This window comes from Hemitrygon akajei, chromosome 11 (genome assembly GCF_048418815.1).
Source record: "Hemitrygon akajei chromosome 11, sHemAka1.3, whole genome shotgun sequence".
NCBI classification, from domain to species: Eukaryota; Metazoa; Chordata; class Chondrichthyes; order Myliobatiformes; family Dasyatidae; genus Hemitrygon; species Hemitrygon akajei.
In genome coordinates, this window is record NC_133134.1 from 27,115,486 (window position 1) to 27,130,501 (window position 15,016).

General features: G+C 39.9%; 1 protein-coding gene across 3 annotated transcripts in view; it reads right to left on the minus strand.

Moving 5' to 3' along the window:
- The window catches only part of LOC140735436 (meiosis regulator and mRNA stability factor 1), an 80,718-nt gene that overhangs the window by 22,585 nt on the left and 43,117 nt on the right, over window positions 1–15,016 (minus strand). For all 3 annotated transcript variants that reach the window (XM_073060513.1, XM_073060512.1, XM_073060514.1), the window contains exons 12-16: window positions 11,414–11,592; window positions 9,417–9,497; window positions 8,294–8,530; window positions 7,529–7,648; window positions 3,702–3,877 (exon numbers count right to left, since the gene is read on the minus strand). In XM_073060513.1, coding sequence (XP_072916614.1) covers window positions 3,702–3,877; window positions 7,529–7,648; window positions 8,294–8,530; window positions 9,417–9,497; window positions 11,414–11,592 — 793 coding nt within the window. The remainder of the gene's footprint in view (window positions 1–3,701; window positions 3,878–7,528; window positions 7,649–8,293; window positions 8,531–9,416; window positions 9,498–11,413; window positions 11,593–15,016) is intronic.

A 15,016-nucleotide genomic window follows, 5' to 3' on the forward strand; every position in this document is an offset into this window, starting at 1 on the left:
AATGAGGGAAGAGCCCAGCACCGAATCCCCGGCCGCCTGGCTATCGCATGAAATGCAGCATAACTTTTTTAAGACTTAAGAACTTTTTTAAAGCTATTATTAATGCTTTTTGAGTTAGTGATTTAGATGCATATCATATTATTACTGAGTTAAGTATTGTATGTAATGAGTTTTTGCTACAACAAGTGTATGGGACATTGGAAAAAATGTTGAATTTCCCCATGGGGATGAATAAAGTATCTATCTATCTATCTATATAGAAGACCTCCATTCCCCGACTTTTGCTCACTCAGATGTGCTGCCACCAACATCAGTTTTTGAAGGAACTGCTGTGCCAGTTTCAGCAGCAGTTCCTGATGCTTCACTCATTTTTCAAGATGATGTTGATGATCCTGACAACCACACACTTGCAGATATGTAACTTTGCCTGAAGGTATATTAAACGTTTCACTTTAGAAACAGAAGTGCTCAACTGTTTTGTACAAGTTATTCCTGTACATTTACCTGCACCCTTTATTTTAATCTGTGCCTGTACAGTATATTACTTTATTAAAATTTCACTTGCTACTCATTTAATATTTCTGTTTATTATCTAACTTGCACTGATTTACATGATATTTTAAAGGTATGATGAGGCAGTTAGCTATTGCTTAATGCGATCATTCTGTAATTCGGAATTTTCACTAATCCTGCACTCCTCAGATCCCAATGGTGCCGGATTACAGAAGGTAGACCTGTACTATTTCAATGAGAAAAGCAAACTCATTCAAATAGAGTCATGCTTAATAAACCACAAGGGCTGGCATAGAGCCAAAGAATGAGATAGAATTTGTACTCAGCCCCTCCGCTTGGCACGTCACAGAAATGTCCTTTGTCATGTACGATACTGCTACACTGCATTGAGTAGCTATGCAAATTCAGAACTTGCTGATGCATGCATCAGAGTTAATCATCAGTTCCTTATAGAACCAGCTGTACAAATCAGTGTAAACTAGCCCATCCGAGCTGTTCGACGTCATCATACAGCCTCTTGAATAAGTTGTATTTGTGCTCTGTCATAATTTTCATAACTGCTTGGTGTCAAATTATCCAATTTCCCACTCAACACTTAAGAGCACTGTCTGAGAAGATGGTCCATGCCACTCATAGGCAATCATCACTGGCTATTAGCCAAACAAAAGCATTTTAGTAGCATTGTCATGAAATGGGACTCCACAAAAGGCAAGTTCCATTATTTGTATAATTTCTATTACTTCAGACTCCCAAATTCCGACCCTGCTTCATGACCAATGTCCCCATTTTGAGCATTCAATCTCCCATCTCCCCCCCCCCCCCCCCCCCATCCCATTCCTCCCAGATCAGGCTCTGGTTAGCCAATAGGTTAGGTCAGCCAATACAGCACCCTTTGCCCTACTCTTAAATACCTACTGATGCATGCACGTTAAATTAATTTACAAATTGTGCAAGAACTTGCAAGATAAAAGTTACACGAGTGAATCTGCAGATGCTGGAAATAAATAAAAAACACAAAATGCTGGCAGAACTCAGTAGGCTGGACAACATCTATGGGAGGAGGTAGTGACGACGTTTCAGGCCGAAACCCTTCATCAGGAGTGAAGTAACATGGGGTGGTTGAGGGGGGGATAAGTGGGGGGGGGGGGGGGGGGGGAGGGATAAAGTAGAGAGCTGGGAAGTGATAGGCTGAAGGGAAATGGGCTAGGGGAAGGTGGAGAATTATGGGAAAAAGGGAGAGAAAGAGAACCAGACTAAAATTATAGATAGGGATGGGGGTAAGGGGGGGCAGAGGTATCAACGGAGGTCTGTGAGTTGAATGTTCATGCCAGCAGGTAGGAGGCTACCTAGGCGGGAGATAAGGTATTGCTCCATCGACCTGCGTGTGGCCTCATTTTGATGGTAGAGGAGAACATGGACAGACATATCGGAGTGGGAGTGGTCTGTGGAATTGAAGTGTGTGGCCACAGGGAGATCCCGCCACTGCTGGAGGACTGAGCGCCGGTGTTCGGCGAAACGGTCTCCCAGTCTGCGGCGGGTCTCCCCAATGTATAAATGGCCACATCGGGAGCACCAGATACAGTATATCAACCCATTCGACTCGCAGGTGAAGTGGTGCCTCACCTGAAAGGACTGTCTGGGGCCTAGGATGGTGGTGAGGCAAGAAATGTGGGGGCAGGTGTAGCACTTCTTCCGTTTGCAGGGATAAGTGCCTGGAGGGAGGTCGGTGGGGAGGGATGGGGGGTATGAATGGACAAGGGAGTCGTGTAGGGAGCGATCCCTGCGGAAAGCCGAAAGTGGGGGGGAGGGGAACCTGGTCCTCACCCATCACCCTACCAGCCTACAGATCCAACGTATAATCCTCCGTAACTTCTGCCACCTCCTACGGGGACTCTCACAGCTACCTAGACTATTCCTCCTCCCACCCTGTCTCCTGCAAAAATGCTATACCTTTCTCTCAATTCCTCTGCCTCTGCCGCATCTGCTCTCAGGATGAGGCCTTTCTTTCTAGGACAAAGGAGATGTCATCCTTTTAAAGAAAGGAGCTTCCCTTCATCCACTATCAACTCTGCCCTCCATCACGTCTCCCGTATTTCACGCGCCTCTGCCCTCACCCCATCCCCTGCCAGCCCACCAGGGATAGAGTCCCCCTGGTCCTCACCTATCACCCGACATATCCAATGTATAATCCTCCGTAACTTACGCCACGTCCTACGGGATCCCACCACCAGACACATCTTCCCCTCCCCACCCCACTCTCAGCTTTCCGCAGGGATCACTCCCAAAGCGACTCCCTTGTCCATTCATCCCCCCCATCCCTCCCCACCGACCTCCCTCCAGGCACTTATCCCTGCAAATGGAAGAAGTGCTACACCTGCCCCCATACTTCTTCCCTCACCACCATCCTAGGCCCCACACAGTCCTTTCAGGTGAGGCACCACTTCACCTGCCAGTCAACTGGGGTGATATACTGTATCCGGTGCTCCCGATGTGGCCATTTATACATTGGGGAAACCTGCCGCAGACTGGGAGACTGTTTTGCCAAACACCGGCGCTCAGTCCTCCAGCAGTGGCGGGATCTCCCTGTGGCCACACACTTCAATTCCACAGACCACTCCCACTCCGATATGTCTGTCCATGGTCTCCTCTACCATCAAAATGAGGCCACACGCAGGTCGATGGAGCAATACCTTATCTCCCGCCTAGGTAGCCTCCTACCTGCTGGTATGAACATTCAACTCTCAGATCTCCGTTGATACCCCTGCCCTATCTATAATTTTAGTCTGGTTCTCTTTCTCTCCCCCCCCCCCCCCCCCCCCCCCACTATAATCTCCCCCCAGCCCTACCTTTCTTTCTCTTTTATTTCCCATAATTCTCCACCTTCCCCCAGCCCATTTCCCTTCAGCCTATCACTTCCCAGCTCTCTACTTCATCCCTCCCCCCACTTCTTATCCCCCCTCGACCATCCCATGTTACTTCACTCCTGATGAAGGGTTTCGGCCCAAAACGTCGTCACTACCTCCTCCCATAGATGCTGTCTGGCCTGCCGAGTTCTGCCAGCATTTTGTGTTTTTAAGATAAAAGTTACCATGCTTTTAAATAAAATTATAACAACCAATGCAACTGTGTCTGTATGTAGATTAAACCAGACTTTCCATTAGCTTGCTTTGGATAACATGTCAGCTTACCAGCATTAGGTGGCGGTGGATTGTTATGAACCCATTTTACAACTTTAATACCATTCTGTGCTGTGACAATGTTAACACCAGGGACACAGGTTATGAGGTGTTCCAAAGGTACGCCACCTTCACCCTCTTCCACCATCTTCAAAACTGTGAACTCAGATGCATAGCAATCTAAAAAACTGCAAGAGAGATCAGAATTTCTACTTGAGAAAAATGAAAATATATTAATGAAGCATGTAATCGCAATAAAAATTCATACAATGTAGAAAGCCATCTCCCTTATACAAAAGCAGTTTTGAAACATAAATTTTGGAAATACTCAAGACAGTCTGGGAACCAATGAGAACATCAAGTATTAGGGCCCAATTACATCTCATGGACTAATGCACAAATTTTAAATTAGAAGGCAGAACAATTGAGAAGATATAACAATGGGGAATACAATTCAGACAGCAATGTGTATTTCTTTAACAAACCAAAGGTTAAAAAAAAATCAACCATAACTCATTAAGGCAGCCAAATTTGAGAAGACTGGATTATTTGATCTGAGTGTGAAACTACACAATGGGCGAGGTGGCCCTGCAATATCAGTTACCTCAATCACAGGAGAGAAGTTGATAGGTGAGATTTGAAGGAACTTCAATGAATAATTAAGTTCCTGGACAGATTGGATAGTAGGAAGCTGTATTACTTGGAGGGATTCAAGATTAGAGGTCACAGCCAAAATGGGGAAGTTAAAAGGTGATGAGCAAAAACACACGCGCTTTAAAAAAAAGTGGTTGCAATTCAGAGCAAACTGCAGGGAAAGGGCAGAACCAGCACACATGGGGCAACTGGCAGCACGCTGTAGTATAACCAGTCTATGAGCTGTTGAATAAGCATTTTATATTCAATTCACAATTTCCACTTAACCAGTCTAGCTGGTTTCAACTAGGGTTGCAATGCTATCCAATAATAGGTCTCAACATTCCTGGAATAAGTAACAATATGCACCATGGGAAAAATGATGCAGGCTTCCATTTCTTTAATGTTGATAGAGTGATTCTTACATTGAAAAATGTGTAGAACAATAGAAGAGGATGATATGACTGGACTGAGCAGCAATACTCAATTACTTTTGCACTCCTGCAGTATTACATGAATTATTCACTGTCTATACAATTTACTTAATTCAGCACATTTCCCATTTTGATTAGAATAATTGACTTGTCGTTCAGAGAACTCTTGTATGGTATATGAAGTGTAGTTTCGACACAATAAATCTTAAATACGAAGGATTGATAAGTTTGTGGCCTAAGGTAGAAGGAGTCAATTTTAGAAAACCTAGCACATCTATTTTTCCCAACATAGCCCCCTCCTACATTTACACACTTAGTCCAGCGGTCGTGGAGCATACAGATCTTGGACCTCCAGAATGTGTCCACAGCATGACTGATTGATAAATTCGTGGCCCAAGGTAGAAGGAGAAGTTCATAGCCTGAGTTATTAACTTCAAACTTTCTGCATAATCACTCAGCGTTGAACTGCATGTGCATGTAACAAGAGCACATCTACGTCAAACTTAGGCCACGAATTTATCAATTACCCCTGCTGTGGACACTTACTGGAGGTCCAAGATCCACATGTTCCACGACCACTGCTGGACTAAGTGTGTAAATGTAGGAGGGGACCATACTGAAAAATAAATGTTCTACATTTTCTAAAATTGACTCCTTCTACCTTAGGCCACAAACTTATCAATCACCCCTCGTATATTACAGCAAGAAATCAGAATCAAGCCCAAAACTGAATGGCAGTTTTAAAAAAAAAAACATTTTAGCAGAATTCAACATTTGGATTTTTAAATAGTCAAAATACAAGTGAAATATAGAAAAAAAAATTAGGACTACACGTAATCTCATTTTGTCACTATTTAGGTTTCAAACAGGTTTTCAAAAGGGATTTAATTCTCACACGATATTCCTCCCAACACAATGTGTCTTCTCATCTTTCAAATGAAGTGAGTTCTAGCATTTTAATCATACTCTTAACAGTTACTTCATAATACTGGTCTTCAATTATTCAAGATGTGCCTTACACAGCAAGGACTCCTGACCAAAGGATTTAATCTGCTTTAGACCACTTTAATAAACATAGTAAGATTTCAATATGAACAAATTCCATGAAGTCCTTAGCACCACTCTGTACTTGACTATACATTAAAACTAGCAATTGCAAGATATGTCACTCTAAATCCAACATTCTGGCCTTATGAAGTCAAACACTCTTAGAAGAAAACTCCCTGGTCTGATGTTTTCACCTCTATCCAACATCAGATAGTTGGGACCATCCGAGATGAGGGCAATGAGACCATAAGACATCAGAGCAGAATTAGGCCATCCACCATTCAATCATGGCTGATTTTTTTTCCTCCTCAACCCCAGTTTGTGGCCTTCTCCCCATAACCTTTGATGCCATGTCAATCAAGAACCTATCAATCTCTGCCTTAAATACACCCAATGACCTGGTCTCCACAGCTGCATGTGGCAGCAAACTCCACAAATTCACCATCCTTTGGCTAAAGAAATTTCTAATTGAGAGGAATGAGTAATAGTGGACCAACATTTTCATCAGGAGGAATGGAAGTGATCAGAGGCACCAGAAGTTAATAGATTAAGGTGGGAAAAGGTGGTTGGTTCAGAGAAAGGGATAAAATCTGAGAATTAACTAAATTTCAGAGCAAGATTCAAGTGGAAAATGAGACTATTTCTTCAAATAGAAGGCTTGGACCATCAAAAAAATTGACAAATGGTTAATAATGCAGAGAGCATATCAGTTAAATAGATTGAATATATAAAGTTCAGAAAAGTTACATAAAGAGCAATTGCACTAACAAAGTCTATTATACCACATTTTTTCCTCTTTTTAAATCAATGAGAGTCAAGAGCATTTTGCTTCAGAACAAAATGTGGAAAGAAGTGGCCAATGGGACCAATTCCATTGTCCCTTGTACACTTTGGTTTGGTTTAATTTAGCCTGTGCAGGGCCACATTGATCAATCAAGTCCAAATGCAGATCTGTTACCAAGTGCTTAGTTCAGAATTAAGAATTCAGATTGTTAACACCAGAATCCAAAGAGACAAGTGTCTGGATCTATTAAGCAGTAACATCTTGCTGTAATTTTAGAATGAAAAAAGGAGTACTAACAGTTATTGCTGGTGGTAAATAGCATTAAATACCGAACTTAATGAAATTGTTGGCTATGATTATTTAAGTCATTCTAGATATTGCCAATGACAATAGCTAATAATTGGATCTAGTCAAATAGTTACAGGTAAAATAAAATTCCCCAAAATACTAAAGTAGCTCACTGCTAATCTTTCACTCTAGTTTTCTCCTTTCCTCTCGACTTCAATTCCTTGCCCCCCACCTTATCCAGGATGCTTCTGGATTGTCATTTATCAAGACACTTGACTATTCAGAACTTATTTAGAGTGAACACATCTGTAGAAGTTCCTTGAGCAGAACTTTGAGTAGTAAACCTGATTGAATGGCTCCAAATTGGCACCCCCAGTTACTTGAAAAAAATTAGGAGTGTTCTAACCAACAAAAAACCTTTTCACTGAATGTCTGCAACTGAGTGAATGATCAAACTAAAGTACAAAATAGGAAGTTGAAATTGTGGAACAAAGCAATACTGTTTTTATATTAACAGTTTGGGTTGATTAGAATGTAGAAATTCTGAGCAGTTTATGCACAAACACAATGTAGATGTGAAACTTCTAGAAAATATTTTCTTCACAATATCCCAGACACAAAGAAACACTAACATTCAGCAGTTGAGAACTCACCTGAGAAGTGGTACAGTTCCCTCGTGTGTATGCAAAAGACTATGAACTTGCGGTGCAAATGTTTTTAGGGACAATATGATGAATAGTATTTTATAAGAATCTGGATCAAATTCATTCTCGCTGCAAAATGAAAGGCAAATATTATGCTGCATCTCCTACACATTAATATTAATCCTCAGTTTTTTTTATTAAAAATTTGTTGGTTTGTATTTTGAAAATATTTTGAGATATCTCAAGGCAAATAATAATTGACAAATTAAAGTCAATTTAAAAAAAAACCCTGATTATGTTAGATCTATCCACACATTGTCAGAGGTAATCAACAGATCTCTTTTGGAACACAAACAAGTATTTCAGAGGTCATGCAGTCATATATACACACACACACACACAACCATAATGGAAACCTAACCAATGAAATTGATTATATTAGTCATTGCCGAGTCCCTTTCCAGAATCATATATACACTTATTACCCATTTACAGTTTTTGCTGAATGGACTGGTCTAATACTATTTTTAACTATATCAACTTGTCTTTGATTCAAAGTTAGTTAGATGAACAAGATTTACAGAAAGGTTTACAGAACAAACATTTACTTTAGGAAGTGCAGTTATGTTAGCAAACTTATTATCACAGACAATAAAGGTCAACTTTGAAATAATTTTTAAGGAACAGCAAAAGTTATTATTGATTTCTATTCTTTACTATTTACCAGTAATATGCAATCTCTAATGCATAAACCAACAGAAACAGGATTCCTACCTGTAACCTCTATCTGAACAATGCTGTTTACAGATTGGTTCATGGTATTCTAGTTCTTCAAATACTACTGGGCTACAATTGGCTGATGACCCATCATATGACAAAGCAGAAGACAATGGACTCTGTCTTGCTTGACAGCTGGGCAAAAGACAAACCATTCGTCCATTTACTTGGTCACGGATAGCTACAGTGTCAGTTAATTTGTACAAGTCAGACACGATCAATTTGTGTCCAAATCTGGAGAGAGATTTTAAAATTTGTTAGAAAATAACCATGGGATTTTCTGAATATTGTAATCAACTTATATACACTACAATAAATATACATTATAGAATTGACAAGTGTGTAGTACAAAAACTGCTGAATTGCAAAGGATGTAATGAAAAACATCTGTGACAAAGGCCAAAAGAAAATTCAGTAATATGTACCAGAGCACAAGGAAAGTTTATAAACTTACCTTGAGAATTGCTAAGAGAAACAATAGTGTAAAAGTCTAAGCACATATATAGCTAGGGTGCCTAAGACTTCACTGTATTTCATTGAGTTTGTATAGCTGGCAGGAGCAAAGGATGTTAGGAGTGACAAGGGTGGAGCGCCGCGGGAGAGGTGTGGTACAGGTGGCAGAGAAAGACTGCCAGGGTGGAGGTGGGGTGCGGGTACAGGCACAGCCAGACTGGAGAAACAGACAAGGTCATTCAATTCCAAACAAATGGAATATTTATTACAGAATGTCTCTCCGGTGCTTCCACATCCTTCCCCTCTCCCTGCCCCTTTTCCTGACCACGAGCCCCCTTCCCACTCTCAGTCCACAACAGAGACCCACATCAGGATCAGGTTTATCACCCATAGGTCAGGGAATTTGTTTTTCCTTGCAGCAGCAGTACAGTGCAATATACAAAAATCACTAGAGCACTGTGCAAAAATCATAGGCACCCTAGCTATGTATGTGCCCACGACTTTTGCACAGTACTGTAGTTACACCATCTCAATTAATTCAACATTTAATTTGATTCTGCCTCAGAAACTCAATGCTTTGATACACTTGAATTCAGAGGGACACAAGAATACAGGAATTCATAAACAGAAAAGGTATGTTTATAACCTATAGATCTAAAATCTGTACCTTTTCTCATAGAGTTCTGTAAATTTTAGCAATGGCAAGCAACATGCTGGAGCATCCTGCAGGATCAATATAGCTTCGGAACTATGATAAAAGAAAAAGATGTTAAAATACTATACAGTTTATTAAATTAAACTATTTTGTACTTATACAAAGATAGAGCACTAAAGCCTCAGAAGGGGACAAATATCTTGCATTTGGTATTTTATTTCATACATTCAAATTCACAGATATAAATAACTTGTTCAAAGTACAAGATACTGAAACTTCAGATACCACTCCATTGCAAAGCATCTTCAACATATTATACAGAATCAAGTTATCCATGCCTACCACGACGACTTTTTACAACAATCCCATTTGCCTGTATTATGGGTATGCGCCTCTCTGCTTTACCCATATATCCATTCAAATGCCCTTTAAACATTGTAAAAGTATTTGCCTCTACCACCTTGTTCTAGATCATCACCTCTTTCCACCCCATGTGGAAAAATGCATTCCTCAGATTTCCCAAGATGATTCCCTCTCACTTTAATCATATGCCCTCTTGTTCTAGGCTCCACTGTGCTGAGAGAAAGACTATCCTCTCCATACCCTGAATTTTATAACCTCAAAAGCCACTCCATCAGCCTCCCATTCTTCAGGAGCAATAAACATAGCCCATCCAATCTCTCCTTGTAACTACAGCCCTTTATTCCAGGCAATACCCTGATGAATCTCTTCATTACTACAATAGCCATCCTGTATTGTGGCAACTAGAACTGCACCCAGTATTGCTAAAACAGTCCAATCAATGTTTGTACAGCTGCAATGTGAAGTTCCAACTTATGCTCCACCAATCTGCTCACCCATGTCTCCAATTTCAGGAAGACATTGACTTGCCATTTACTCTATATATCCAAGCAAATTTTGACCTCTGAAAGTCTGTCACCTCATTATTATCTGGAACAAATTCCATCTGCCAGTACTCTGCTCAACTTTCCAGCTGATTCACGTCCATAACATGCATTGACAATTTTCTTTATTGTCATAGACTACCAATTCTTCTGACTTCTGTAAGCTTACTAATCAGTGTTTCTACTTTCTCATCCAAGTTATACATAACGTGTTACAACCATCAAGAAGTTCCAGCACCTACTGTGTCCAATCAGAATAACAATCACTACACTATTGGATTCTGGATTCCGTTTTGTTAAGATGCCTCAGATCTCAACTCTTTAAACCATCATATCACACAGAACCTCATCAAAAGCCTTAGAGTCCATGGAAACCATGTATACTATGCTTACTTTGCAAATTTTTAAAGTTACCAGTTAATCTATAATTGGAATATTGAGCACTTTACAGTTGATACAAATTATACTATTTACCACCAATTTTCTTCAGAGTTGCAATGAAAAGAGTTGTTTAAAATCAGTCGGGAAGAAAGCATGGTAGTATGGCCATGCCATTGAGTTCATTCCACCCAACCTCCCACCCCATTGATTAATCACCACACAAGGTGTGTTGTGTGAATAAGGAATCTTTGGTTAGACCAAAGTACCATTAAGATGTTGTGCTTATAACTATTCTTAAAACAACTAGTTCATTTTATGAACTTTATAGATAACATTTTTCCAACGAACTATGCATCAGGTTTCAAAATCATGAAGTGAAACTTCAGAGCTAACAGCAGTGTTTGGATTTGAAATAAAAAAATAATTCAGGAGTTGGTGTGAATCACAATTGCTTCAATGAACACATTACACCACAAGAATAGAAAGATGGGACAAATACTTTTTTTAAAAAAACACACGATGCAATCAACCAACTCCGTTTCTACCCCCAACCCATCAACATTACTCATTAGGTCTATTTTGTGGACAATATACTTAAGCACATGCAGAGGTTCAGCTTCCAAAAGTAATGTGTGTGTGTTTTTTTTTTTAAATGTAAAGAGCTAATAAATAGCTATTTTGAAATCAAACAATTGTGTATAGTAGAGGCACAAATAATTTTACCGAAGTAAAGCCAAAGATTTGTTGATATTTCCAGTGGCTAATGATACTTGAATTCTCTTGCATCCTATCCGATATCTGTGTAAACTATTGACAGCTGAAATCGCTTCCTGGAGATTCTCTATCTGCACCATTGCCTTCAGCTGATAGTCGGTATGAGGACTTAGTTCCACATTTTTCACCTACATATCCGAAAGTTGAGATGAGAAATAATTTTCAGTTTATAGGAATCACTCAAATTGATTTGATAATTCACTAAAATAAAAACACTAATTCCAGATTATTCATGAATTGTAAAAGCCACAAGGAATATCACAAACAAAAGATTCTGCAGAAGCTGGAAACTTTGAGCATCACAATCAAAATGCTGGAGAAACTCAGCAAATCAGGCAGCATCTACAGAGGTGTAATAAACAGTTCACATGAAGTAACACCTGCCATTGTAGGCAAATTCACCAGGTGAGGTAATGATTGATACTGATCACATTCTTAGTTTTTCCCCACCAATGCAAATGTTTTAAGTAAAGCTGGCAGTCATTGCCAATCCCAATTGCCTCCTGCTGGTTTGCAGCCAGATTAAACTGCTGCAGTCCTTTTCGTGAAGGTTCCCCTACAATGCAGCTGGGCAAGACACCCTTGGATTTTGGCTAGGAATTGATGAAGGAATAGGATACATTTCCGAGTCAGGATGCAGTCCCACTTGTAGGATGTCCTGCAAATCTGTTCTCAGATTCTTAAAGCCCTTGGCCTTGATAAAGGGAGCAAGTATTTGGGGTCGTTTTGGTGGATTGATCTAGGGCAGTTACTGGAGGAGGATGTGTATCAGGAAAATATGCTGGATTATGCTGAATAATGTCAAAGTAATTGATTTTTGTCAGAGCTGCACTCATTCAGGCAAGTGGAGACCATAAGATACAGGTGCAGAGTTAGGCCATTTGGCCCATTGAGTCTGCACCACCATTTCATCATATGATCCAATCTCTCTAGTTTCAGCATATCCTTTCTAAGGGGTTCAAACCTGCTCACAATACTCCAAGTGAGGCCATGCCAGTGCTTTATAAAAAGTCTCAACATTACATCTTTGCTTTTATATTCTAGTCCTCTTGAAATGAATGCCAAGATTGCATTTGCCTTCAAATCCATCTGCCACTCTGTCCATTTTCCTAATCCAAGTCCTTCTGTAGCCTCTTTACTTCCTCAAAACTACTTGCCCCTCCACCCATCTTCATATTGTCTGTAAACTTTGTAACAAAGCCATCAATTCCATCATCCAAATCATTGACATATAATATAAAAAGAATTGGTCCCAATACAGACACGAGTCACTGGCAGCCAGTTAGAAAAGCCTCCCTTTATTACCACTTTCTGCCTCCTGCCAATCGGCTTTATCCATGCTAGAATCTTTCATGTAATACCATGGGCTCGTAGCTTGTCAACCGAATATCCTTTGTCTATCCCTGCTTGTTACTTATAGACTACAGCCTATTTTATCATGTGTCTCTAAGCACTCCGAGATCTCGCCCTTAATAATCGAGGGCAACAACTTCTCAACCAGGTCAGACTAACTGGCTTACAGTTTCCTTCTGCCCCTTTCTCTTCCTGAAGAGTGGAGTAACATTTGCAATTTTTCAGTCTTCCAGAACCATTTCAGAATCTAGTGATTCTTGAAATATCATTACTAATACCTCCACGATCTTTTCAGCCACCTCTTTCAAAACTCTGGGGTGTACACCATCTGGTCCAGGTGATTTATCCACCTTCAAACCTTTGTTTCCCCAAGAACCTCCTCCCCTGAAATGGTAACTTCACACACTTCATGCTCCCTGACACCTGAAACTTCCACCGTACTGCTAGTGTCTTCCACAATGTAGACTGATGCAAAAATACTTATTTAGTTCATCCACTATTTCGTTACCCTCTCCAGCATTGTTTTCCAGTGGTCCAATATCCATTTTCTCCTCTTTTACACTATGTATCTGAAGAAACTTTTAGAATCCTCTTTATTATTGGCTAGCTTACTAGGGGAAAAATCCATACTCCTGACTTGCAGATTTTGACTTGCTCACATAGTTATAGCTTTGACCTGGCTTGTCTAGGTGGGTTTCTGGTCAGTGGTGGCTCGCGAGGTAATGGTAATATATTTGATGTCATGGGTAGATGGTTCTTTAACTGGTGATGGTCATTGCTGGTACTTTGGTAGCACTGATGCTGTCTCTCAGTGCTTGAAATGTAGTAGGCAGTCATGGATTGATTCACTTGCAGAATTATAAACAGAAGCAAACACAAGTGCCAGCTAACATCCCCACTCCTGACCATATGATAGTAGCAAAGTCAATGATGAAGCAGTTAAAATGGTGGGGCTTGGGACAATACCATGAGAAACATTTGTAGTAATATCTTGGAACTGGGATAATTGACCTCCAGCTTTGACAATCTTTGCCCTGGGTGTGACATACAATTTCACCCATTGGAGATTTTTCCCTTTAATCATTTGAAGCCAAAGTTTACCAGAGATCCTTGAAATCACTCTAGTCAAGTGTTGTTTTGAAATCAAGGGTGGTTACTTGCACCCCTCCTCTGAACTCAGCTCCTTATTTGGATAAAGGGTATAATGAGGAGTGGAGCTAAAGGACCCCTGGCATGTTCGAGGTGAATAAATGCCATTGGACAATACAAATGATGACACTTTCCATTACATTGTTGATAAATGAAGTAAATTGATTGGATAGTAATCAGCTTGACTGGTTTAGTCTTCATTTTTCTAATCATGGTGTAAATCAAAATGATTGAAGGCTGATGTTGAGGATCTCAGGAGAACACAAATAGATAATCTTTCTGGCATTTCTGGCTAGATTTGATTGCAAATGCACTTTAATTCTTTAATGCTGTTGTTTATAATACAACCGAGTAGATTGGTGGGTCACCTCAGAAGGCATTTCAGAATCAAATACATCAGCAGGTCTGATGTCACTGACAAAGGACCAGGTAACAATGATGAATTTCGTCTGCTGAAGGACGCAAGTGAACTAGATCATCAATATTGATGACTTGTAATTGGAACAAATACAGGTTAATTGAATTGAAATCCCCTTAGTTGGACCTCAGGATTAGTTGCCAACTTTACTAAACCATCCATGCACCCAGCAAGTTTACTCAGAATCAAATCCCTCAGAAAACAATAAACAGGTTTTTACTCTGGGAATGCACTTCAATATGGAAGATGCATTTTAGTAAAAACAAAGACAATCTGTGAATCAAATCTCAAACACGAATATTGTTTATCTATGACTGAGACATGAGGAAATATTAAAAACTTTTCAAGAGATGATTTGTAAGTACATAAAAACCACAGGAATGAAACTCAAAACAAGATCCCTGATCAAGCCAGTACTACAGAGCAGGAACATTAATTAGACCACTGCAGTATAAAATCAGATTTAAAATAGTGAACATTTTTGAAAATAAATCACCAAATGCAAACCTTGAAAACTGAATAAAGCACAATTGTAACAACATACCAAATATAAAATAGTATGAAGAATAAGGTTTTTTTTAAAAAAATCCCTAGACTTAGTACAACTAATGGTCAGGACTGAAGTTTATATT